Below are 26,835 nucleotides of genomic sequence, written 5' to 3'. Positions count from 1 at the left end.
ATGCCGTGTATCACAGCGCACATCACTCTACAGTACCAGCTCCCAGCATCACCGAACAACATCCAAATCGCTCATAAAAGTAGTCCGTTACGTTCGATTAAAGAAAAAATGTGTTAAGGTGACCACGCGTTCAACGGGGATTTACTGTATAAATTGATCACCCTGTGTATAGTAGGTATACGCACAGCAAGTGGGCAAGTGATGAAGGTTTTTTGTTGATCGAACAAACTCCAAAACACACGGATTCCACCAGCAAAAAATATATATTTCTTAAAATAAGCACACGTTCTAGTAATAATTTGTAGCAAACAGCCACTCGCACACAAGCGTGCGGTCCTTTAACACCAATAATAAGTGTTTTTACAATGCGTAGATGGGCCCGTTTCTCTCTGGATGTTGGTTTTAGACGTACACGTATCCATCTGGTTTATTGACCAAGCCCACCTCCCGTAAGGTCAATTACGCACTCGCGTACACCAACACCACTCCCAGCCAGGAAAATCTCCGCACGGCAACGTCTTGGCAAAGCACCCGTCAAAAAAGGCCACGACGTCACTGCAGCAGTGCATTACCAGAAATGTTGCAATTGTCAACAGAATTTCACGACCCCCCCCCCCCGCCCCTGATAAACCTCTTTAAAGATGCTGCGCAGTGCCAGGGTTTTGCTCCCCTTGCGCAGTTGCCATCGAGCGGCAGCTGGAAGCACAGAGTGTTTGGCTGCAATCTCTTCCCCTCGAGCTGGTCTTCTCAGCCCAGCGCCATCAATGGGCCACAAACGCCAATGGTTCACAGTGAAGGGCGCCATATCTAAGGCAGAGTTAAGTCTTCCCCACGGTAGCGCATTTCCTAACCCCCATTCTGATCAACTGCAAAAACCTAAGTCGAAGGCAGCGGCTCTCTCCCCCCCATCCAAACCTTTGTGGCGCTGCGGACCGCCGTGCATTCATCGATGACACACTGCACGAAGTCAGTAAATTCCGGCGATCAGGTTGAGCCATTCGCCAGCTGTGTTGACGGCTCACGAGCGCAACGTGAATTGGAGGGTGAAATATGAGGTTTTTGTGAGAAGAAAAAAATGCACACTATCTGCAACAATTTCGAAGACCACTTCCCCACTACCTTGCGAATAAGCACACACATTAGAGGGAGCCACTGCTCCAAGGCATCACCCACTTACACGTGTACAGTATCAGCATTACCGGAACTGCACAGTTTATAAAATACGTTTATGCTTCCAATGTAATAGGTAATGTAAAAAAAAAATTGTAATCCATAAAACGCCGGCAAAGGAGCCTTGCTCCAACCTCTGCCCTACACAGATCTGGTGCCCACAGTTTTAGGCACATTGCATACGTTGGGCACGCGAAGGAAAGTAACAAACATCCAATAAATGAACACGAACATTAAAACGATGATAAAAGTTTTGGTAATTAAACTTTTTAAAAAAACTGGTAACCTGCCTTAGTGTTAATCTTTGAGCCGTTCCATACACGCCCGAGTAAACATATGGCTTCCAAAAGTCCAGTGATCGATGCTGCATCTTGCTTGTTGATGTGGCAAAGAGACTAAACGCGCACGACTAGTTGGGACCGACTTGGACCGGTGCCCAGCCAAAGGCACTTCAATTTCACGTGCCCAGGCCAACTGAGCGCACCACTTCATACAAACCAATTACACTGCAAATAAATTACAGGAATGCTTGGGTCACCTTAAATGTTAACAAAATTTTAAAAATTTTCAAGTTCATGAGTGTGTACAACTTTAAAAAAATTAGCCAGTCTGGAATTTACAAACGGTGCATATATTTATATACATAAAATATTTAAACCCTTCCCATTTGTATAAAATTAACCCTTTTTCACCCATAGTATATATATCCATTAGCAGCCTATGTCAGCGAACCACCTTTTTGCGAGATTGCTTCTGACACCACGCAAGGGGCGGGGAGGGGCTCGTCGGGGCTCTGGAGGAGTGGCGGCGACGGCGGTGGGGAGGGAGGCTCGGGCCAGTGCTTGGTCAGCATTCCCCGCACCAGCTCCACCAGCTTGTCGAACCCCCACAGGTAGCCGTCCTCGCGGTTGCCCTCCTCCCAGCGCCGCCGGTGGCTGAGGCGGCGGCCTTCCGGCAGCGCGCTCGTCTTGCCAAAGTCGATCATCCTGACCCGAGCGCGCCCGCTCGCGTCGTGCATGAACAGCAGCGAGCTGCCGATGACCTGCGGTGTGACGGCAGCGGCGGCAACAACAATGGAGCGCAGGTCACATGGTCGGTGACGGCTCGCGTAAGATCCTGCTGCCAACAGCGGGGGCAGCGTTGCTAACTTAAGCAATTTTCGCCAGCAGACTTTTCGGGTTTCTCCAATCAACTTAATTGTGAATAGCGAAAAAAATAGGGCGACTTTCCGGCACGAACGCAATTATGAGTGTTTAGGAGCGATTCCAGGTGTGCTGAGAATCTGGTGGAAGTTTACCAAATTTAAAGCTTTGTTCATTGTCGATTGACATTGTTGATGAATTCGAAGGTATACCTTGCGACATCCAAGAGACATTTTAAGGTTTGGCGAGTCGGCAACACTGCACAGGTGCCTCTGACTCAAACAGTGCGCAGTGCACATCCAGTCTAGGGCAGAATGTCCAGTCACATTTGACGATCTCCACAAACAAAGACCCCCCGTATAGTCTGAACAGACTGTTGGGGAAAATGCTGTTAGCGAACACCTACAACAGCACACGAAGGAGTGGGTGGCAAGCACGACGCCCGACCGCCTTTGTCTCCCCCGTGGCAATGTTTAAACACCACACCAGGTACAAATTTGAGTCGAGCTAGGATCGGTTCAGATATTCATCACCAATGTAGGGCATGAACGGGAATCGAACTCTGGTCACCGGATTCGTAGTGCAGCGTGCAAACCACGACACTAGCACTTCCCACCGAGGATCCCTATACACACGCACATCTGTAAGAAACCGTAACAAACGGGATGCACTGCAGGCCAGGCGTGCATTTATATGCGCCGGTGGGGTCCCAGTGGGAGCCGGCGGCCACGCACCTCGTGGGAGAGGAAGAACGGTGATGCCTCCAGAACGGACCTCAGCTCCTCCAGCTGCTGCAGGTAGCCTGCCTAGAGGTGGGCAAGAGGGGGCCACACGGGGCAGGACGTCACCAACGCGGCCCACACACACACGGACACCGCACGCGAGGTGGCCGCGTCGCTCGCACCACCAGTGAAATGAACGGCGCTAACGATGGACACAACGCACCATGTGGATTATTGCCACTTGGCTAAGGACTGAGTTTAAAATCTGGGGCACAACACTTGGCATGGTAGCCTACTCCTGCAAATGTCAGTTTAAAAAGTCACACATTTTCCACCTTTTTGCTTGTTATTGTGCAATCGGCAGCATGTCATGAGACAGCGGCCATTCAGAACTGTCACCAAGCAGCCCATCGCCTCATTCATACGAGGGGTGCCGCATAGCCCCACATGACCTGCCACAGAGATGTTGACCCGACGGCAGCAACGCTGCCCCGCACCTATGGGCCGCAGGATCCTGCAACTGCTGTCACTGACTACGTGCTGCTTCGTGATTTGCAAACCAAAACACTCGGGAGACATAAAATACGTTTATGTGTGCCACATTGAGTGTACCACCTACCCATATATCGTCGTCTTTGTTGACAAAATCTTCAAACACTTTCACAATCTGAGGAATGGTTTTCGTTTTTTTGAAGTCTCTGCACACCGATCCGTCTTCCTTCTGCGAATCACAACACGCGAACCAGGCACGGTGAAACAGGGCGACGGGCGTGCACCTCCCGACCGCCAGTTCCCCCCACGCGTGCGTTCCCCCCCCCCACCTCCCACACATCCTCCCCACCCCCAGCGTGTCCCCCCCCCCCATAGCCCTCACCTTGACCCCCTCGATGCGGAAGCCCAGGCTGGCGGAGGAGCTGATGGTCTCGCGCCACTGCATGTAGCGCGGCTTAGGTGACGGCACCAGCCGCATGCTCCGTCGGGGTGGGCGCGTCCGGGTCGATGGCCACCATCTTCTGGTACATGTCCCGCCGCAGCCGCGGCTTTTCCCGCGCTTTGGTCAGCTCCTCTTCCAGGTAGGTTCTGCCCAGCAAGGCCGCACGCCACGGGTTCGGATCAGTGCGGTGTCTCGAGCGGCGCTTGTGCGGACAGCCCGATGCTGCAGTGATTTTTTTTTAAACGCAGTTCTCTGAGCACGGAACCAATGACCCAAAACGTCAAGCGGAGAGGTAAAAAAAAAAAAACACAAAAGCTATCAAGTTGTAAAAGACAAAGAGTCAACACGTTTCTTGAATCGGGCAAGGTTAAAAGAGCATGGGAAGAGAGGCAATGGGGAGTGCTGCGCAGGTGCGACTGTGGCTGAGAAACACGAACAACGATGCAGGGATGGAAGTTCTCCACTCGGCGTCACCAGAAGGTATCTCGCGGCTAAACCTAGATCTAGAATTATTATAATTGCGAATAAATCGAAGCCATACGCAAGAGGAAGAATCCTGGTGCCTCTTTGACCCACCACCCCAGAGCGTTTAGATCCTGGTGACCAGAGATCACTTGGTGAAAACAAATAAACTTGAACTGTGCTTCATACAACGCTTCGTATGCTTTGTTAGTACCAATGGTGGAGCCAGGATTTTCAGGTAGGGGGGGCAACCCCTCCAGCAATGAAAAATGATAGGAGTTGTTAGTAAGTAAGGACTTGTCCCTTGCTTTTTATTCAACGCGTGTGCGGCAATGGCGCAGCCATCGATGGAGGGTCGAATTCGAACCACGTTGTGTGATCGGCATCGTGCTCGCTGAAGGTGAATGCCTTCAGGGAAGTTGTGTACTGTATACGCAACTGCGCACAATTCTGTGAGTCACTTACAACTGCTTTGCCGTTACTTATTGCCAATTATGGACTTAGACTATTGTCCTATCATCTCAAAGTCCCTGGCACGTAATAATATGCTACACAGTGGCAGTGGGAGTCGCAAAATGCCAATTTATTACTAATAAACTTAAATGAGCCTATCGAAATTAGGGATTTCGATCAGATCATTGGGGGGGGGGCACGTTCCACCCCACCCCCCACTGGCTCTGCCAGTGGTTAGTACGAAGAGGCAGCATTTGGTAACTATTATTTGCAAATCTGCATTTCATATATTCACATGATTCATTCACATCATTTGTGAATGACCAAACAATGTTGATAAACATTTATTTTGAGCACAAGTTAATTCAGCTTTACACAAGATAAGAATGACACCTTAAATTATTGTTCTAATCAAAAAGGGAGGCAAAACTAACTTGAAAAAAGACAGACAAATTCGCTTCAAATCACAAGTTCAAGGCTAACCCATCACGTCAGAAAGCCGGATTTGGGAAAGGTTGCTTTACATCATACAAACCACATACAAACAGATTCTAAAGAATACAATTCATGATAAATACCTTCATGCCTAGCCTCTGTTGACTATGGAAAGGAATTTAAGCAGGCAGCCAGATAAGCACACGGGAAGCAATGTTAAAGTTATAATCAGTATCATCTATAAACAACATTTTTTTAAATGTCATTCACGCAGTTTGGGCAAAACTATTCTACTCTGCCATGACACACACACATACAAAATTGCAAATGCATAGCTTGCAACGTGGAGGTACATGAAGACAAGCGTATGGCAAGGAAATTAGAGCTGTGCAATTCATTTGGACTTGTTTACGACAATCCGCATAGGAGTGTTGGACAGATTTGAATGTGTTTTAAATTAAAAGTCTCACAAGACAAAATGCGCAGTGCTGAATGACAGGAACCGATTATGGACGTGGTCTTTAACCGGTTACCCGGCCAGGTGGCTCAGCTGTTGAGCAAGTGGCTCGCATTTTGGAAGGCTGCAGGTTCAAATCCAAGTTGGGGGTTGACTCAGCCCATCATCCCTCCGTGGTCGATAAAACGAGTATCACTTTATGGGGAAGTCAACAGCCAACCGTGGTTGTCCTGTGGAAAAACACTCACCGCTGCTATGGGAACGTAGAATTTCCACCGTTGGCTCAGGACTTTAAAATGGAGATGAGCAACTGACTCGATGCTCATTTGAGCAGCAAATCACTTTGAATTGTTTTGCGTTTGTTACTATCATGGGTGGAGGGCGGTAACCTGGCAAAATATTTACTGCCAGGACATGGCGTCCTGCCCAGGTAACCTGCCCAGTCTTAGAGCGAGCATGGGCTTGCATGCGATCGAACAGTGGACTCCCCAATAAACTGCTTTTTATGTTTAGTTTGTTGTCCTTCCCCACGCACCTACGTACATAGGCACGCTACACAAAGAGCAAGTTTAAGAAAATAAAGGGTGCAAGGCATAAGCACAAAACATAGCAGCGTAGCCGAGCAAAAACCGGGAGACATCGTCACGCTCTCCACTCCTCCCCCCTCGGTGTTTGTTAACCCCACTCTTGTTCTGCATCTTGAGATCCAACTGCATTTAGTTGCCGAACAATTAACACTGTCGATGCTATCGGGGAAAACAAGGGCACCAGTGCAGGATGCTTCATTAGGCACTGCGAGTGGCAGAGTGACAGGGCCAAAACTAAATCGCGAGTGAAGGGAGAAGCCAGACCACAAGACGGGGCAGACACAGGAGCAATAGTGGGGCTGCAGTCTGTGTCTGGGTGCTTTCAGGATGCAGAGTATTTTATCCAGCAGTGGATTAATAGTTGAGGATGACAAAACTTAAGCTGCGTATATCACGACGAAGAGTCGCAAATAAAATCATTCATGCAGACAACGGCAACAACAGCAGCCGGAATTCGCCAGTAAGTGCCGGTGAATAACCACAACACTTGTGCCACGCTATGTACACTTTGAGGCCAAGTGAAGTGTTGAGGGCTTTCTGGAAGATCACAGACCCAGGTGCTATGGCTTAATTGACTGAGATGACTGGCAGATGCACCCCTACGCTCCCCACTGTGCCAACTTGCGTATTATCTGCCCAGCATGCCATTCGTTGTTGCGAGCACCCCTCCTCCACCTTCTGCCGCCGTCGGAAGGCGAGCGCCTCCCTCCGACTGCCCCAGTAACCCGTCCATCACAAGCCTCCTCCACAGCGCACGATCTTGACACCGACAACACCACTCGTCGCCCAGTCCAATAATCTCCAAACCGCACACACACGCAAGACGCACCTGATCCCCATTTTGCAGTCCATGACCGCGGGCGCGGAGAAGCCGTGGAGCAGGTCCTCCATGTGATTGTACCGCTCCCCGTGGAGCTCCAGCACGCCGTAGAAGGCCGGCACGTACGGGCCGAGGGGGTCGGCCATGAGCGCGTCGAGGCAGCGCCGCTCGCACTCGCTCAGCCTCTTGAGCACGCGGCCCTCCTCGCCCGCCACGAAGCTGCCTGCAGGCCCAAACACAGATCCTCCCTATAGCCTCAACAGACTGTCGGGGCGAGTGCTGGTAGTAGCACCTATGAAGGCCGGCACTGTGGCACATGGGGTCCACACACGCGCGCGTGCGCACGCCCGCAAAATTAATCGGCTAAATATTGTAATCCACGACTGTTTTGCGGTCGATTTTCTCGGTCAGCTTTGCTAGGTTTTCCTGTCAAGTTAAATTTTGCTTCTTTGTGTGAGCATCTCATTTGTCGTCGACCTGAGAGGTCACATGGCCACTGGGCTCAAAACCTCAATTTTCCCTCTCCCGCAAGTGAACCCCCAAACGAGGTGGGGGTTTGTGTTTTAAAGGTTGAATTCACGTAAATCAACATTTGCCTTTCATCCATGTAAACACCTCTACACACATGGAAATGTTACAGCTTGACAGACCGTCAGCTAAAAAGCCGAGAGCATGTTCCATTGCTGATGTTTTTTTAAACAGGCATGGCAATCTACGGTCTTCAATTCTGGCCCGAAATAAATCTGGATCCTGCAACAAACACCATCCATGAGACCTGAGCAGAGCAAGGCACAGCGCAGGACTGCCCCCACCGTGCCCCCCCACCCACTGCCCCTGTCGTGCGGCCTCATGCCCCCCCGACCCTCCCCCACCCCTTCACCCACCATTGTGTCCCGCGAGCTGCACCCAGGGCCCCTGACTGCACGGGGCCACCCTTGCCGGTGACCACTGGAAGACCCCTTTCACCTTCCGCCACGACTCGCCCTGCCACACGAACCACAGAGCATGAGCTCGCGCGGGAAGGACACTGCACACACCAACCGTAGCAGGCAGGACGCTCACAGGACAAGTTCATCGTTAACGCACAAAGACAAATATCCCCCGTATAGCCTTAATGGACTGTTGGGGCGAGTGCTGTTAGCAAGCACCGTTAATGCACACACACGCGTGCGCACGTAACTCAGCCCCGTGCCTATCCAAAGTGTATATTCAGGACCGAAACCCTCGAAATATTCGATGCCCCCAAGCCCTAGAGTGCATTGTAACGAAGATAAATAACGCACGTGGTTCTCACACATTCTGTTAATACCCCAAACACTTGGGATCCCATCGCTTCACAAATGCCCTTGGTGACGATCCCATCGAAATGACAAGTTGATGGCACAGATGTAAATTCTTTACGATGACTTCACTTGCAATTGCATTTGACTCGTACGTCTTTTCCTGTTTACATATTTAGTACGAAAGTCACCCACTATCTTTATGTTTCTGTAACTTAATTGTACAATTTATAATCTAAAACATTCACTTATGTTCGTGCAATATTTTTTTTATTTCTTATGCAAATGAGACTCTGGAGAGTTCTCAGTGGGTTAACCAAAAATCAACCTGGCACAACGCACGAACGCAGCGCACATGACCCACCGCGACGTACACACACGCACAGCAACACGCAGAGTGTAACCCGAACCAAAGCACACACAGACCAGGGCTTCATTTCAAACCGAATGTTTTTTTTGGTTTTTCCCTCCCGCGTTGTCAGTAGCCCGGACGGTGGCCCTCTCATACCTTGCGGCTCCCATTGGCGCTGAGCGGGAAGTGGAGGTGGCTCGAGGCGTCTGCTCCCCGCCACTCGGGGGGCTCGTTTAGGAACAAGTCCTCCTCGGACTCCTCCATGGACGAGGAGAAGCCACCACCCGCCGACGAGGTGGACGAGTTGGAGAGGGAGCGGGCGAGCGGCGAGGGGGCCGCGGGCCCCCCACCCTCCTCCACCTCCGTCACGATCAGCTGGGGGATTCGTGGGGGGCCGGGCCGAGGGGGCCCGGCCTCAACAGGGAGAGTGGCCCCAAACTCCCTCGCAGATCGGCACTGGACCAGTCCAGGAGATATGGCGTCTTCTCCACGCCGGTCATGCTGGGTGATGGCGTGGGTGATGGGGTGGGTTATGGGGTCTGGGTGGGTGATGGGGTCAAGGTTGTGGTGGGTTTTGGGGTCAGGATGGGTGATGGGGCGGGTGATGAGGTCATGGTTATGCCGGGTTATGGGGTCTGGGTGAGGGTGGGTGATGGGGTCAAGGTTGTGGTGGGTTATGGGGTCAGGGTGGGTGATGGGGCGGGTGATGAGGTCATGATTATGCCGGGTTATGGGGTCTGGGTGAGGGTGGGTGATGGGGTCAAGGTTGTGGTGGGTTATGGGGTCAGGGTGGGTGATGGGGTCAGCCTTGTGGTGGGTTATGGGGTCAGGATGGGTTATGGGGCGCGTGATGAGGTCATGATTATGCCGGATGATGGGATCAGGGTGAGGCTGGGTGATGGGGTCAGGCTGATGTTGAATTAATGGGTCAGGGTAGTGCGAGGCGATGGGGTCTCGGGCAGTCCCCTCAATCCCCTCTCCCCTGCCCGGGCCCCGCTCCCGCGCCGCCGCCATCCCCTCCGCTAAGGCAGCGGGGCCCCGCCTCGCAGGGCCCCCATGCCGCGGGCTCCGCCTAGGCAACAGCACAGGGAGGAGGGAGGAGGAGGATGTTAGTGGCCACCCCAGGGGAGGAAGACGCGAGGGGGACATGAGGCCCAGAGCTCACTCACCGTACACCGCCAGGGCCACCCTCACCTCTCGCAGCGTGTTCCCCTCTTCCGGGGGACTTCGTCCGAGCGAGCGGAGCTTGGGAGGGAGGGAGGGAGGCAATCGCGCTCAACGTCGGGCCGGTTGGAGGGCACCCGGCGGGGTCACAGACCCCCGTGTAGTCCGGGACCCCCTCGTGCGGCGGTGGCTGCGAGACCCACGACGCCACCCGGAGCCGCTTCACTCCGCCCGATGGCGGAAGGATCTCCTCGCCCCGCCCCTCGCCCCCCTCGCCCCGCCCCCCACGTGACATCAGAGGGCGAGGCCTGAACCGGAAGCGGCGGGCGAGAGTCACGTGGGGCGCGAAGTTGGGTTGCGTAACACGTGGAGCCGGCGGAGGACCCAGAGAGGTACAGTACCGTAGCGTGAGAGAGGGCACACACGGGGGGAGAGATGGTACACGTGGGGAGATGGTACACGTGGGGAGAGAGGACACGGGGGGAGATGGTGCACGTGGGGAGAGAGGACACGGGGGGAGAGAGGACACGGGGGGAGAGACATGGTACACGTGGGGAGAGAGGCTACACGGGGGGAGATGGTACACGTGGGGAGAGAGGACACGGGGGGAGAGAGGACACGGGGGGAGATGGCACATGGGGAGAGAGATGGCACACGGGGAGAGATATGGCACACGGGGAGAGAGATGGCACACGGGGGAAGATGACACACGTGGGGAGAGAGGACACGGGGGGAGATGGTACACGGGGAGATGGTACACGTGGAGAGAGAGGACACGAGAGAATGAGCGAGAGAGAGAGCGAGTGAGAGAGAGCGAGAGAGCGAGCAAGCGAGAGAGCGAGCGAGAGAGCGAGCGAGAGAGCGAGCGAGAGAGCGAGCGAGCGAGGGCAACATAAAGCCCCGTTTTAAAAAAAAAAAATTACGAAATGATGACCGAAACAAAGTGCCGAATACACCGAGCATCTTCTTGTTTCCACTGATCGTAAAAAAAAAAAAAAAAAAAAAAGAGAGAGGACACGGGGAGAGAGAGATGATAAACGTGAGTAGAGAGGACACGGGGGGAGATGACACACGGGGAGAGAGAGGACACGGGGAGAGAGAGGGCACGGGGGGGGGGTAGAGAGGACACGGGGGGGGGGTAGAGAGGACACGGGGGGAGAGATGGTACACGTGGGGAGAGAGGACACGGGGGGAGAGAGAGTGTACGAGGGTAGAGAGAGAGAGAGCAATGGACGGGGAGAGAATAGTGGAATAGAGTACACGGATAGAGTACACAGAGAGAGGGAGAGAGGACAACGCACGAGGAGAGAGCCGATGTGGAGAGAGTCCACGCAGTCTACGGGGTTCATAAAGGACTGGGAGAGGGTCCACGAAATTGGAGAACACGGAGACAGCGTGCACTATGAGAGTACCCAATGGTTTATTGTGCAACGCGGGGCTTACGTAATACACGGGAACAGATTGCACAATCACTACGACCTGTGTGATTGTGGGCAAACCCGTGTACGGTTGCGTGGCTGGGGATGCGAAACATTCCCTGTTCATCTGGGAGTGTTATTCTCATCTGTTGCGTGTACAGCATGTCGCTTGCCCTTGTGTGGTCCAGGGATGTTACGTATGCTGCTGATCTGGTAATTACTCTGAAAAGGAGTTTGATGATGAGGTGGGGCCCACTAAAACAAAGCACCTGCCTGCATCTTGTATTTCATCAAACTCTCCCACCCCCGTCAACTCGTTGTGTCAGCTTGGGGAGCGCGGAAGTAGTTCACATACCTGGCCATTGTGTTCATGACCTGACCTGCTCTTGATTGACAGCAGAGGTCTCATCTTCAAATCAGTCGTGCAGCATAAAGTTATAATCCGCTGTGTCACGCTGTGTGGATACTACCTGGCCTGTCACTCCATGCAAAGCTCCCGGTCGTCTCAGCCACAATTATGCCGTCCCTTCTCTATGCTTGTGTAGTGACATCGCGGATGTCACTGTGTAATGCCGGCTCCAGAGAGGCACGGCGTGCGATGTATTGACATCGCGTGCACCACTTGGATGTGGGTTCAGTACCGGCCCTCGAGGGACTCTGTGAGCACTGATTGACAGTGCTGGAGGGCACCATGCTCTGCGTGCAGTGCCGACCCCTACAGGATGGGGTGTGGGAGTGCCGGCCATGGGAATGGGGTTACTCAGGGTCATGGCACTCTGATTGACCCCGAAGGACACGTGACCGGTAAAGTCTACACAGGGGCCCCCAGGTGGGGGCTAGGGGTGGTCACGTGTCAGGGCCGAGATCCTGCTCGAGGGTTCTCGAAGGTGGGCGTGGCTAAGGGCAGAGCCAGCCACACCGGAGGATATAAGCCGGGTCCCCGAGAGGGACCGACTGCTGTGGTTATCCTGAAGAATCTACGTTCTACGTCCGAGAAGAGTCACCAACACGTGGACCTGGACCCAAGCGGGGGTCCTGCCCGTCGTAGCTACTCCCAGTGTAACTAGTGTAGTTAGCCTGGTGGTCCACCACTATAGTGTGTAGTTAGCCTGGTGGCCCACCACCCTAGGTTGTTATCTGGTGAAGGGGCAGTTACCCCTTTGTGTTGTGTATCAATAAATGTGTTGCCTCCAAAGAGTACGTCTGCGACTCAGTTGAACTCACTACACTTGTGAAACGTGTATCCCTTTAAAGGAACTTCTTTCTGCACTGGCTTGAAATACGCAGGCAGTCCTGCTTATGATCCATCATGAGTTTAACTAGGCTCGATTGTGTGACAAGCTTAAGGGTCCTTGAAAGATCTGGCCACAATCCCATCAATGAGTTCCTCCAGCAAGTAAGGTTGCGTTGGATGGATAATGTAGGCAGCTTGCCCGATCAGCTGTGCCAGTGAAGATCAAAATAATTGACTGCTTGGTATCAAACTGCATTATGTGGGAGAGTAACGAAGGACATTTTTTAAGCGATGGAAATGCTCACTTGAACAGGAAGCCACTTAGACTATATACACGTGTGAATATATACATATATGTATTTATTTGTGTGCGCGGTGGCGCAGTGATTAGCACACTTTGCTACGAACGTGGTGACCTGAGTTCGAATCCCGCTCATGACCAATAACAGTGGCAGAATACTGAACTGTTCCTAATCCTTCTCTACGTTGACTCAGTCTTAAATTACAATCTGGTGTACTGTGTAAACATCAGCACTGGGGAGACAAAGGCGGCCGGGTGTGGTGATGGCCACTCACCTCTGTCATCTGCCGTGCCAGCCTTCATCGGTGCTGCTCGCTAATGGCAGCACTTGCCCCAACAACAGCCTGTTAAAGGTTATACAGGGGATCTTTGTCTTTGTGTGTGCGCGTCAGTGCTCCATGGCGGGTGAGGCACTGTCCGTGCTGCGGGGTCTGTCCCACGTTGGTGGCGCGGTAGCCTCGCTGCAGCGCGAGCGCCTGCGGGAGCGCGCGGCGCGAAGCGGCAGCATCGCGAAGGTGGCGACCGCGTTGGCGGTGGAGAATGGCGCTGCCCTCGAGAGCTGGGTCAGCTCTGCAATCGCCACGTGGCAGGTGAGCGCCACATCGGGCGGTCCCCCCCCCACGACAACGGCCGCACGCCCGCCACCACACGAACACGGAGATGGAGGGACAGAGACGGAGAGATGGAGACAGAAGGACAGAGAGGCAGAGATGAAGACAGAGATGGGGAAAGAGACAGAGCTGTAGACAGAAATGAAGAGAGATGGAGACGGGGAGGAGAGAGACAGAGCTGGAGCCAGAGGGACGGAGATAGAGATGGAGACTGAGAGATCGGGAGAGACAGAATTGTAGACAAGAGATGTAGAAATAGAGATACAGAAATAGAGATACAGAGATAGATATAGGGACAGAGATAGATATGGGGACAGAGATGAAAAGAGAGAGAAATGGAGATGGGTGGTGAGACGGAGAGATAGGGACAGAGAGATATGAAGAGACAGAAATAGACACACATAGCAACAGACAAGGAAACAGATACCAAGAGACAGACATGAAGAGGCAATGATGCCACTGAGTGACGTGTGCTGGCTTGTCCAACGCTTTTTGCACGGCGTTGTCTTCGAGAAACGTTTGGACGGGCTGCATATGTCGTCACATGTTTCTGTGTTAGCGTGAGCCTATGGCTCTCTGTGCGAATCTGTGGCTCTCTCTGTGTGAACTTTTGTCTGCTGCGAGCGTTCTCCGAGGGCACGAGTGGGCTCCGCACTGACTGCCCAGAAGCCAGCAGCTGGATTCACAGACGTGGGTCAACAGCTGCTGGCCCCATTCATATCCAGACAGAAGAGAGAGGGACTGTGCAGTGACTCTTCTCTCCTCTTCCCCCTCTCCCAGGGCGCTTCGCCGGACAGCATCTTGAGTCGATCGAGGGCAGGAGGAAGCTTGTGCGACGATGCGTCAGGGGAGAGGGGGGAGGACAAAAGGGCCCCTGGCGGAGTGGGGGCCCGCGCGGGGCCCGCGTGGCGCACCGCAGAGGCAGCCGGCAGCACCACGAGGCGCGCGGCCGGCACAGCGGGCGCCAGAGCGGGCCCCGGCAGGGGTTTGCACGGCGGAGCCTCGCTGCCTCCGCTGGGCCCGCTACGTCGCCTCCACCAGGGCCCGTCGGCAGGCCGACTGACCGCGAGCGACATCCGCAAGGCGCGGGAGGTGGCTGGGACGAAGGGCGGTGCATGCAAAATGGCGGCGCTCCCCAAGCACACGGTCGGTATTTTAACGACACGTACTGGTCACATTACTTTGATGGTTATTATTATTAAAGCAAGGCCCTAATTAGTAAATAGAAAAATCTTGACGTTTCGAATTCTGCACCGCGCTGTTGGGAAATTGCTAGATCCGCTGCTGTTTTTTTTTTTAGCCAGACGGGGCCCGTGGGGTGCGAAGCGGCTAGAAATGCGGGACGTTGTTGTGCGTTGCGAGGTTCGATAGTCAATGGCTGTCGTTTGTTTCGGCAGCTGAGCGAGCGCGCGCGAGAGAGAGCTGTTCCGGCCACCAAGATCGCCAGGATGGCCAACTTTGGCGGTGAGTGCAGACGTGCGTCGTTGTGCAGGCATGTGTTTGTGTGTCTGTGTGTGGGGAGCGGGAGTGTCGCGGTTTGCACGCTGCGCTACAAACCCGGCAACCCGAGTTAGATTCCCGCTCACGGCCAACACCCAGTGAAGATTATCTGGGCCTCCGCCCCCGCTAGGTCGACTAAGCTTGTGTGTAAACATCGTCACTAAGAATGCAAAGACGGCCAGGAGTGGTGCTGGACACCCACCCCCTTGTGTGCCATTTTGGCCTTTATAGGTGCTCGCTAAGAGCACTTATCCCAACAGTCTGTTAAGGCTATATGGGGGGTCTTGGTGGGGGGAGTGGTCTGCATAGCGGTTGACACACTGCACGACGAACCCAGCTGCCCAAGTTCGATTCCCACTCACGGACAACATCAGGCTGGACTATGTTCGGAGCTCACAGGTTCTGGAAAGATCCAAACACAGTCTCATCGTCAGTGAGCTCCTCCGGCAAGCGAGGCTGCGTTGTCTGGGTCCTCTGGCCTGCATGCCCAAGCAGCTTCTGCCAGATGGAGGAGGCTAAATGGGCGCAGCATGTGGTAGAGGGGATACGGGTGTTTGTGTAATGCTCGTTGTGACACTGCGCATTTGTTTGTCGTGTGACCCACGTTATGCATTCTGCTTTCTCAGGTCTGGCTATGGGGCTTGGAATTGGAGCTCTCACAGAAGTCGTGAAGAAAAGTTTTGGGAAATCGGACCAAGCTGACGGTAAAGTCACTGCTGTGAAACACAGAATGCCCGTGTCAGGATATATGTGGTGATGTGCACATGGATATTGAGAAGCGGACCAATATGTGTGTACATGTAGGTCGACTCAGCCTCAAATGAGTACCTGGTGTGATGTATTAACATTGCCACTTGGGAGTCAAAGGTGGCCCAGCATGGTGCTGGCCACCCACCGCGTCGTGTGCCATATCAGCCTTCATAAGTGCTCACGAACAGGACTGGTTCTAAAAGCCTGTTAAGGCTATACGGGGGATCTTTGTCTTTATCTTTGGGGAACGGTATTGCAGAGGTTAGCGTGTTGCGCTATGAACCCGGCGACCCGAGTTCGATTCCCGCTCACGGCCAACACGAGTGACGATTATCTGAACCGGTCCTGGGCCTCCCCTAGGTCTACTCAGCCTCAAATGAGTACCTGGTGCAGTCTGTAAAAACATCGCCACTGGGGAGACCAAGATGGTCGGGCGTAGTGTGGGCCAATCACCCCCTCGTCTACTGTGCCGACCTTCATAGGCGCTTGCTAACAGCGCATGCCCCTGCAGTCTGTTAAGGCTCTACGGGGGGGGGGGGTCTTTGTCTTTGCTGGTATAGGTGGCGACTCCCTGCTGGCGGGGAGCGTGCTGCTCACGGAGGAGAATGCCGAGCGCATCGTAGCCACGCTCTGCAAGGTGCGCGGTGCCGCCCTAAAGCTGGGACAGATGCTCAGCATCCAAGGTTCCGAGCCCCCCCGCCCCACTTCCCCATACTTCACCTTAAAATGGCACTGGGAAGATCAACGTCCAAGGCGAATTTTTTATTTTTGCCGCTCAAATGAGCATTGAGGCGTCGTCGATGCTCATCTCCCATTTACAAGTGCCCAGTGATGGAAATTCCACATTCCTATGGTGGGGAAGAGTCTCTCCATAGGGAAACCACTCTACAAATTGGTACTAATTCTAACGACCACGTATGGATGATGGGCTGGGTCAACATCCCCCCGTGCATGAAAAATGGGGGGACGTCGGCGCCACGTGGAACAAACCAGTCTGTTCGTTTATTTCGGGTCGGGTCCACTGAGCTAAGATGCTCTTTTTCACCTGGGGACCGAAATGCCTTACGAACGCAAAGCACACTAATGCACAACGTGAAACGCACGCCTCGCTAACACTGCGGTGACTGGAGGCCCACGTAACCTCCGTCGTGTTTTTGGATCAGGGTGGTCCAGTCCCGTGACCTCCTGCCTAAAAGACTTCCACACTTCACGTGATGGCCTCAGAGTGCATATAGCCTGGCAAAAACCCCCGTGGTGATGCCACCACCATTCGATGGCGAATGGCAGCCGCCGTTGTTGTTGTTGCGAGTGTGTGTTTGTGAACGTCGGATGTTTGTGTCGTTTACAGACAACAGCTTCATAAACCCCCAAGTGCAGAAGATCTTTGAGAGGGTGCGGCAGAGTGCCGACTTCATGCCCTCCTGGCAAACGCAGGTGGGTGACGCCGTGTTCCACGACGGTGGCTCTGGGCCATGTCCCACGTTAACATGAGCGACCGTGCGTGTGCGAATGCTTGGGTTATGGAGTTAATGAGTGGTTGAGTGGACGAGTGGGTGACTGGCTCAGTGAGTGAGTGGCTAGGTCATTGAGTAACTCGGTGAGTGAGTGAATGACAGGGTGAGCAGCTGGGGAAGTGAATGAGTGACTGAGAGAGTGAACGAGTCGGTGAGTGGCTAGCTAGGAGACTGGCTGGTTGGGTGGGTGAGTGGCTGGCTCGGTGGGTGGACAGGAGGTGGAGTTCTCCCCAACAGGAGCAGAGCCTGTGTGTCGACGCTGAGATGTTGTACCTGCGGTTGTTGACCATGTTATTGTTGACCGTGTGGTTGTACAGAAGGTTCTGCAGACGGAGCTGGGTTCTGACTGGAGGTCCCACATGGGCTCCTTCCAGGAGAAGCCCTTCGCTGCTGCCTCCATCGGACAGGTCCACGCCGCCACCCTGCCCAGCGGAGACACGGTCGCTGTCAAAATTCAGGTGCGGTGGCCCCTGATCCATGCACACACTCACCCAGCCACTCACCCAACCAGCCACTCACTTGCTCACCCAGCCCGCCACTAGCCCAGCCACTCGCTCATCCAGCCACCCATTCAGCCACTCACTCATCCCCCCATCACTTATCCACCCACTCACTTACCCAGCTACTCATTCACCCAGCCACTCAGCCAGCAACTCACTCAGCCAACCACTTACCTAGGCACTTATTCACCCAGATTGTATGTAAATGTATGGGTCTCTGTGTAAATGTGTGTTTCTCTACGGAAGTCTATGGATCTATTTATAAGTTAATGGATGATTTAAATGTATCTAAAGTCTGTGTCTGTGTGTCTACGTATCATGTAAGTATGTGAGCCTATTGTTTTCGGTGTGAGAGTACCTGTCTATGGAGCTCTTCGTGAGTCATTGTATCTCTGCATAAGGACAGTGGAATGATGCGACTTGTGAAGATGCGCAGAGTCTTAATTGCTGCTACATTTGGGCCCTGAGAATTGCCCTTCAACTCACCACTGGCGCGGCGTCTCTAAAACGTCTGTACGCGGCACAGTTCAATTAGTTCGGCCGTGTCGGGTGGTGGTGGTGGTGGAGGGTTTTACGACAACAACAAAAATTGTCCACATCATTACGGAGTGGCCTGTCCCCAAAAACTCGGGTGGCGAATCCGGCACGCTCGGAGGAGGAGGAGGAGACGCGCGCGTGGAGACAGCGACTGTCCGGGCAATGGGACTTTGCGTGTCGGCGCTGAGACGTTGTGGGCCGAGGGGACTTTGGGCCGAGGGGACGATGACCACGGCTCGACTGTGCCGGCGCACGTTTTGTTAATAGCGCGGCCGTTATCAAAGGTCGGAGGGGGGGGGGGGGCTCACTTGACAGGCGTCGTTGGGACGTCGTCGCGGCTGTTGCCGGGATCGTTTCTGTTGACCGATAGTGATGCTAGGCACCAAGAAAACCGATGCAACAGCCTGAAGGGGAGTGGGGGGGAGAGGGCCCAAGCACCTTCAGGGGGCCCTGTATTCACAAAACAAATAAACTAAACTATTAAACTATTTTTTATTTTACCAGGTAAGGCCCACTGAGCTATGTAGCTCTTTTTCAGAAGTGACCTGGCCACAAATGATAGCTCAACTAAGTGGATTGTCGCGTGTACATTTATAGCAGCCACATACTCTAAACGCCTGTTTCTAATTGTGGAGGGGGAAAAAACGGAGGTCCTGGAGAAAAATTCACGCGACCACGGGGAGAGAGACACACAAACTCCAAATATACAGGCATCAGGGTGGAGATCGAACCCGCGACCTCCTGTATACCAGTCGATGTAGTTAACATCTCGACCCCGTGGCGCCCCTGAGAATGCACCAAGTATCAACTCGGATTCAGATGTTATTTTTGTATTTTAAAAAACGTTTCTCTCAATTCTGCAGCTCTCTTCTGTCACGCCACTACAGCTGTCTTCTCCCATCTAGCTACAGCTCTTACTCTTGTCTTTATCGCTGCTGTCATCTCACGAGAAGTGTATATGTTCAAAGGTGGGGGGAGTTCCAGTGGCGGATGTGGGGGGACGGCAGTGGAAATCATCCACCCCCCTCATCCCCTCCCCCCACCTTGAGACCCCAAAACAATGTTTTTTTTCATATTTGTAAATGCATGTATGTTGAACGTCTTTCGCACCGTATGTAGCCAACCGTGCTAATCAGAGGTGCTACTTGAGAATATACATTGAGTGTTTTTTAAAATTAATATTAATATCGGACCCTGTCTTCCAAGCTTTTGCAATTTCGGGACCATTCCTCCACCTTGGTAAGATTCTAGATGTGCCTCCTGGGGAGCCCTCCACATTGATTTTGCTTAAGACCGCCCCCGGCCCCCCCCCCCCCACCTCGGCCGCCCCCCCCCCATCGCGGGCCAGCACGAGCACCGCGCGTAACGTGTGCGCGTCACGCCCACCATTGCAGTACCCGGGCGTGGAGCAGAGCATCGACAGTGACATCGGCAACCTCATGGGGGTCCTCTCGCTGGCACGCGCACTCCCCGACGGTAGCCACTCACCAGTCTGCTCACCACTCTGCTCGCCACTCGGCTCACTACCCCTCTCATTACTCCACTCACCACTTAACTCACTACTCTGTTCAACACTCCACTCACTACTCCACTCGCCACTCCACTCACCACTAAACGTCACACTCACCACTTCATTCACAAACTCACCACTTCATTAACTCAGTCACTCACCACTCAACTCCAACACACACCCTCAGCCCACACATACCCTCGCCTGTACACACACACATGCACACATACACATCCCCTCATCCTGTGCTTGGGTACCTCGTATTGGATGTTTTTTTCCGTGCCACCAATTCCTTAAAGCACGTCCCCTCGATAATTTAGCAAGTATTTATAAATATTTAACTTGATAAATCGGGAATCGCCCCTGAATGTGCACAGTGTCTTCATTCGAGGAAGTTCATTCGAGGAAGTCGCTGACAAACTGTTGAGTCGCTGGTGCAACCCGAAAAGTTGCCAAATCTCACGTCATGATGTCTCAAGCCAGAAACGCCGGGCGTTGTCATGTTCGCGTCGGCGTGGTCACACAAAGCGCCGTGCTCTCTCCGCTGCAGGTTTGTTCGCCGACAGCGCGATCGAGGTTCTGCGCCGGGAACTGGCGTGGGAGTGCGACTACAAGCGGGAGGCGGTATGCACCCGGCGCTTCTGGTGGGTGGGGACCGCCTCGCTCTCTCTCGCTTTTTAACCCTTTCTCATTCCGATGACGCACACGTGTACGTCATCAGTTTGCAGGATCAGAATATTTATATTGGAGGAATCCGATGAGCTGTTTTTCTTCCGATTCCGCACGACGTACACGCACGTCATCGGAACGGCATCGGATGAAAAAATTAATTAACTTTATCGGTATCGAGGCTCTCACAAGGCCATGCGGGAGGGCGTGTGGCACCGTTTTGGCGCCAGCTATCATAGTGTGGTCCTGTCACTCCAGTTCTCTGCGGTGAGTACAGTGTCTTTAAAAACAACGGCGCTATTCCTCTCTAAATAAAATTAATGTTAACCGCTTGAGCGTTCTGAGATTCAGCGGTAAATAGGACACCCACCCTGCAACTTGCAGACGTCTCGAAACGGGAAAGCGTCAAAACCGCCCCTCCGTGGACTTTTGTGGTCCATCGTCTCTGTGCTGTGAAGAAGTAGACGAAGGGCCAATTGCCCAAAACGTTACCTATTATTTACAAATATGGCAAAAAAAAGACTATATGATGCAGCTGGTATTCGGCCAAACATTTCCACAGCGAAATAAATAAAAAGTTAACCCGAATTGCGATTAGACGAAGTAACATCGCCCTCTACTGCTAGAATATGGCAAGACCCTCCTGACGAAATAGTTGAGGTTCTGTGACGCTTTAACGGGTTAACAAGCGTAACAATAATAATTACAATAAAATTTTTGGAGTAAATATTTTCTCAAGCTATTATCCCAATTGTGCCACTTGTGTAATGTCACGACACCGGAAATCCATTCAAAGCTCTCACTTGGAAATGGACATGACAGAACCACTTTTGAGATCCTGTCAGGTGACCTCTGGTCCATCATATGAAGATGCATTAGTTGAAAAATCGCCTCGTAGTAATATATGGATACAAATGTTTCCCCTTCTAAGGCAGTGTTATTGCCAAATGTGTTGAGTTTTTTTTTTACACTTGTGCATTACTGTCAATGCGGTATCGCCAAAAAATGTCCACACAGCAGAGTCCCCCAGTGTATTTGGGTCAATTGTGCAACATGCAGTGCATGTGCCTGTGTGTGATAGCATAGTGGCTTCCACGCTGCCATGCGAACTCGGAGACACGAGTTCGATTTTTGCCCATGGCATACATTGGTGACGAATGTCTAAACTGGTCCTAGGGCTTCCCTAGGTCGATTCAGCGTAAAATGAGTACCTGGGTAAACAGCACTAGGAAGACAAAGGCGGCCGGGCGTGGTGTTGACCACCCCCTCGTGTGCCGTGCCGGCCTTCATTGGTGTTTGCAAACAGCAATTTCCCTAACAGTCTGTTAAAGGCTATATGGAGGATATTTGTATTTCTATCACTGGCGAATACAAATTAATTTATTCTGGGCCTCTAGGTTGAATGTGTAAACATCAGGGAGACAAAGGTCGTCCTATAGTTGTGTGGCCGATGTCATAGGCACCATGGGGGACCATTGTTTGTGTGACCGGGATTAACCGTGGTGCGATGTGGCGTGTTGTTCCCGCGTGCATCGTCGCTGCGTGCATCGCCGCTGCGTGCGTGCGTGTGTGCAGGGAGTTGCTGCAGGATGACCCATTGTTCGTGGTGCCGGAAGTGGTGAGCGAGCTGAGCAGCCGTCACATCCTCACCACCCAGCTGCTCGCTGGCGAGCCACTTGAGCAAGCTCGCTCGCTCGACCAGGAGACTCGCAACCGGGTGGGTGAGCGGGCGGGCGAGCGGGGAGGCGGGCGAGTGGGCGGACGAGCGGGCGCACGAGCGGGCGCACGAGAGGGTGGCTGGTTATTGAGCACAGTAGGCCCCAAGCGTAAAGCGGCCAGGAACAAACAGTACTATTAAAGTTTAACACGCAGGCTTTCGCGACCAATATCATCCATAATAGAGGGGTTTTTTGGGTTAGATCGCGTAAATAAACGCGATCTAACCCAAAAAAACCTCTTATGGAGTAATATTAAAGTTGTATTAGGCAACAGTTGACATATTTCCTGAATGGAGAAAAGCTGTTTATGATCAAAGATTGGGAAAAGAGAGGCTATTGGAGGAAACCATAGTAAACCATGCAGAACTGGGGGAGAACATACAAACGCCACACACAAAGGCAACCGAGTTTGGGATCGAACCCAGGCGCTTGTTGCGTGGTGTAAGGAATACATTATGATGGCTGCGACGGTGATGATGATGATGATGTATTGTCATCTGAAACTCTGATTGCTTTTGCTCTTCAGATCTGCTCCGGTGTGTTGCATCTGTGCCTGCGGGAGCTCTTTGAGTTCCGCTTCATGCAGACCGATCCCAACTGGTCCAACTTCCTTTACAACGCGGGCACCCAGCAGGTGCGTGCACACACAGTTGGTGGGCGGGCAGCAAAACGCACACGGACGCAAGGGCAAAGATCCCCCGCACAGCCTACGCAGGCTGTTGGGGCAAGTGCCGTTAGCGAGCACCCATGAAGGGACTTCCAAGGCACACGTGGTGTGGTTAGCACCGCGCCCCCCGGCCGCCTTTGCGTTGACGTTTACACACTGCACCTCAGGTACTCGCTCAAGGCCGAGGACTGGTTCAGATATTCGCCACTGATGTTGGCCGTAGCCCGGAAATTGAACTTGGGTTGTCAGGTTCGTGGTGCATTGAGCTCACCATTACACTACTGCTCCGTGCATATTTACACACACATACATATCTGCACCCATAAAATGTATACATCATATCATATATAAAAAAAAAATTGCATTGTACTGGTCTTTAAATAAGCACCGCGATTTTGAGAAGTCTACAGTGATTTTTTTATGGATACATTTGCCCCTGTCATATGAATGTGGAATTTTGGGGCTGTAAAACTGGATCAGGGCTGCAGTAAACAGGAGATGAGTACCAATGCCTCATGCTTATTTGAGCAAGGACATCACTCTACTAACTGCTGCTGCCGCTGTCTGCACTAATGCCTTGGTGGGGGTCGCTGCTGATTGGCAGGTGGCTCTGCTGGACTTTGGGGCAAGCCGAGAGTTCAGCCAGCTGTTCACAGACGACTACATCGAGGTAAGGCACCCTGGGTCTCTCGTTGGCAGGGTTAGCGAACAAGCTGCCATTAGAGGGTATCCCAAGTTAAATAAAACTAAACCATGCGATGCATCAGTTTTCGCGACCAATATATATAAAAGGGAAATTTGTGAATGTGTCTCTGTTCGAAATGTTTAGCATACTTCCCAACATGCTACAAACTTTTAATTTGGCATTTGTGTAGATACCCGACTGTACACAATGCAAAAAGTATAAAATAGACTTTTGTATTTTTTTTTTGGGGGGGGGCGCAATAATGGATATAATGTATTGCACGGCAAGTGAGCGGTGACGTCACATTGTGATGTCACCCGCATGCGGCAGCGTCACGCAGTGTTCCTGCTGACATCACGCATCCCCCCACCCTCCGCGTAGGCCGTCTATTAATCCAAGACAAGAATCCAAGTCCGGGGCGAAGCCGGGTAGTCAAGCTAGTTATTCAAAATAAAGAGTTTGTGGATCAAATTCGGTAAATATAAATCTGTCGTTAACCCACAACCACCCGACACAGCCGATTTAGTAAGGTTTGTCACGTAAACAAAACGTGCCAATTCGTTACTTCTTCAGCACACCGGTGTTTTGGAGAGTAGACCCACAACATTTACAATTTGAGTACAACGTTTCGCTGGTGATTACAACCAGCTTCAGGCAATTTGCTGGAATTGTCAAGAAGTCTTCCCGTTTCTGCTCTTAAATCGAGTAAGGTGATGTCATCACTGTGAGCCTGTCAGGTGCGAAGATCAGTATGCGATGCGTCGTGTAATGCGACGCTTAATCTGCCCAGGTCGTCAGGGCTGCTGCTGACGGAGACACAGAGCGAGTTCTGCAGAAATCCCGCGACCTCAAGTTCCTCACGGGATACGAGACCAAGGCAAGCGCTTGTGACGAAGCTCCATCCCTGGAATTGTTTTTGCTGTTGCACTCAGAAGCCAAACCGTGTGATGATTTTTACATGTAGCGTTTGTTTCCATTAAACTTGGTTTGGGACTGGGGCCTAAGTTACAGCCGGGTTTATCTGTCTGGGTCAGTGACCTGGAATTTTATTTGACATCCAGTGTACCTCTCGCTATAGCTGTGACTACTAGTCACATGACTACTCCAGTTTATCAATAACCCAGAAAAATATTCGGTCAGAAATTAAGTCGCCCTCTGGCGGCAGGTTCCGTCCAATCGGATAACACGAAAATAGTTTACAGAAAAAAGTATCACCTCTGTTACCATTATGTGCCCCTGGACGGGAAGTGATGGGTGGGGCTGGGCAACGTCATCAGCATCAGCAGCTTTGTCATGCCGGGCCTGGCTTGTAGGGGGGGTTTCCTGCCTTCAGGAGGCAGAATGTACATGGAGCCAGCCATCGTTTTTAAAGGTGGTCAGAGCAATTGTTCCAGAAAAAAAGTAATCCATTACATGTTGTGAGTTACTTGGCTTGACTGTCCAATTATCCCAGCTCTATTCAGTCACATTTCCTCGTATTTTTATTGACCCCCACTTTGCAGCCTTCCTCATTATCTCTTAACGCAGTTCACTTCGGTCGCTTCAACCACAACGATCGTAATCGGTCGGCTGGAATGTCTCGTTGATCAGCCGACTTGACCGATCCCGGCCTCCCTGTGCCCGACCGCAGGCGATGGAGCGGGCGCACGTAGATGCCGTGATGATCCTCGGCGAGCCCTTCAGGCGCGACGAGGCCTTCGACTTTGGGGCGCAGAGCACGACGGCGCGCATCCAGGGCCTCGTGCCGGTGCTGCTGCGGCACCGGCTCACCGCGCCGCCGCCCGAGAGCTACTCGCTGCACCGCAAGATGTCGGGCGCCTTCCTGCTGTGCGCCCGCCTGGGCGCGGTCATCACCTGCAAGGACATGTTCGACGACATCTACCGGCGCTACTGGTCACGTGACGAGGCTTCCGGCTCGCCGGCACCGGGGCTGGTGGGGGTGGCGCCGCGAGCGGCGGGTGCCTGTTAAGCCCGTCGAAAATCAAACCTCCACCCGGCTGCCCCCTTCTCCCCGCGCCATTGGGTTGCCAACGCCGTGGTGGCAGCAGTGCGGAGAGCACCCAGGGAAATGGGCGGGCGGCGAATGCTTTATTTTATTTGTGCAATTTATTTTAAATGCAGTACAGCAACGAAATCGGCTCGTGGTCCAGGTACTTGGTGGATTTGTTACCGTCACAGGATCGTGAGAGATGGACACGGCTTGGGGGGAGGGTCTTCATCCATCCAGCGGTTGGTTGATCATTTCTGGTGATGACTCAAATTGGGCTTGGGCAGCACACATACGTTGCTATAACGAGTGATGTTCGGTGGACAGGATTAAGTACGGTTGAACATGGAGAGGGAATGCGTCCGAGGGAAAATCTGCAGAGAAGATGGAGTTTTGAAATAATGTCATGGATTGTTACTTGGTAGGATCGTGAGAGGTGGCAACGGCTTGATCACGGGCGATCGTGATGATGACGCCGACAGTGATGCTTCTCTTATCCCCACTGTATTGCGGATAAGAGGAGTTGCACGACAGTCCCGGAAACTTCTGCTGCCACAGCAGAGCGGTTGGCGGTTGTCCTCGTCTCGTCCGTTTTTATTCTACGGCCGATGTTGGCCGTGTCGCGGGGGTCGAGGTTTGTGTTCCGGCTCGTGCCTCGTGCAGAAGTCCGGGTGAGAGCGAGGGACGCGTGAACCCCCGGATGGATATTGAGAGCGGTTCCTGTTACAAACCTCGTCGCGTTTTAGAAACGAAGCCCTGTACGCGTGGAGGAGATCGGTTCCCATCCAAATAAACTGGTGTGCAGGTTAAGTGTGTGTTCACGTTCATAGTGGCTGGGTTTAGTGAGTGACTGGGTTTCGGGAGGGTGTGGGTTTAGAGGCTGTCTAGGTTTAGAGAGGGAGTGATTTGATTTAAGGAGTTACTGGGTTAGAGAGGGAGTGACTGTTTAGAGACGAAGTGACCGAGTTTAAGGAGTGGCTGGGTTTAGAGAGGATGTGACTGGGTGCAAAGGAGTGACTGGTTTTAACAAGTGACTGGGGTTTTGGCGAGTGATTGTATTCCCCAGCGCGGACAAGAGTGGCCGCTCTAGCCCCGCGCCTATCCGCAGTGGGGATTGCAGAGAGGGGGCGGGGCGGCTCGGCTGTCAATCAAGCGCGGGCTGAGCCCGCCCGACGTCAGAGGCGCGGCCTCAACCAATGGGCGCGCGAGCCCCGGGGCGTGACGTCTCCGCGGGCGGCAGCCAATCGGCCGCGCCC

At 52.9% G+C, this 26,835-nt stretch overlaps 2 protein-coding genes across 2 annotated transcripts; one reads left to right on the top strand and one right to left on the bottom strand.

Annotated features, from left to right (window-relative positions):
- Window positions 1-13: 13 nt before the first annotated feature.
- LOC133342341 (inositol-trisphosphate 3-kinase B-like) lies at window positions 14-10,235 on the bottom strand. The gene is given in 9 exon segments (XM_061551444.1): window positions 14-2,212; window positions 3,047-3,118; window positions 3,654-3,755; window positions 3,909-3,983; window positions 3,985-4,114; window positions 7,192-7,405; window positions 8,067-8,166; window positions 8,971-9,886; window positions 9,984-10,235. Coding segments are annotated over 8 exon segments (1,875 nt in total). The 5' UTR covers window positions 9,829-9,886; window positions 9,984-10,235; the 3' UTR covers window positions 14-1,888.
- A 51-nt stretch (window positions 10,236-10,286) lies between these two features.
- Window positions 10,287-26,656, top strand: LOC133342340 (atypical kinase COQ8B, mitochondrial-like). The gene is made up of 15 exons (XM_061551443.1): window positions 10,287-10,370; window positions 13,324-13,521; window positions 14,323-14,688; window positions 14,940-15,006; window positions 15,669-15,746; window positions 16,353-16,475; window positions 17,141-17,226; window positions 17,624-17,764; window positions 19,738-19,819; window positions 20,404-20,497; window positions 22,098-22,239; window positions 22,767-22,874; window positions 23,512-23,577; window positions 24,383-24,469; window positions 25,223-26,656. Exons 2-15 carry the CDS (start codon window positions 13,330-13,332, stop codon window positions 25,559-25,561), a joined length of 1,971 nt encoding a protein of 656 aa, XP_061407427.1. The 5' UTR covers window positions 10,287-10,370; window positions 13,324-13,329; the 3' UTR covers window positions 25,562-26,656.
- The last annotated feature ends 179 nt before the right edge of the window (window positions 26,657-26,835 follow it).

This window comes from Lethenteron reissneri, chromosome 14, assembly GCF_015708825.2.
Source record: "Lethenteron reissneri isolate LAM-NWPU_2019-01 chromosome 14, ASM1570882v1, whole genome shotgun sequence".
NCBI classification, from domain to species: domain Eukaryota; kingdom Metazoa; phylum Chordata; class Hyperoartia; order Petromyzontiformes; family Petromyzontidae; genus Lethenteron; species Lethenteron reissneri.
The sequence above is the reverse complement of the archived record's forward strand: the minus strand, read 5'-3'. Positions and strand labels throughout refer to the sequence as shown.

Coding starts and splice junctions, on each gene's coding strand:
- LOC133342340 (XM_061551443.1), top strand. CDS start 13,330: ATGGCGGGTGAGGCACTGTCCGTGCTGCGGGGTCTGTCCCACGTTGGT. Junction 16,476..17,140: donor ACAGATGCTCAGCATCCAAG/GTTCCGAGCCCC, acceptor TGTCGTTTACAG/ACAACAGCTTCATAAACCCC. Junction 22,240..22,766: donor ACCAGGAGACTCGCAACCGG/GTGGGTGAGCGG, acceptor TTTGCTCTTCAG/ATCTGCTCCGGTGTGTTGCA.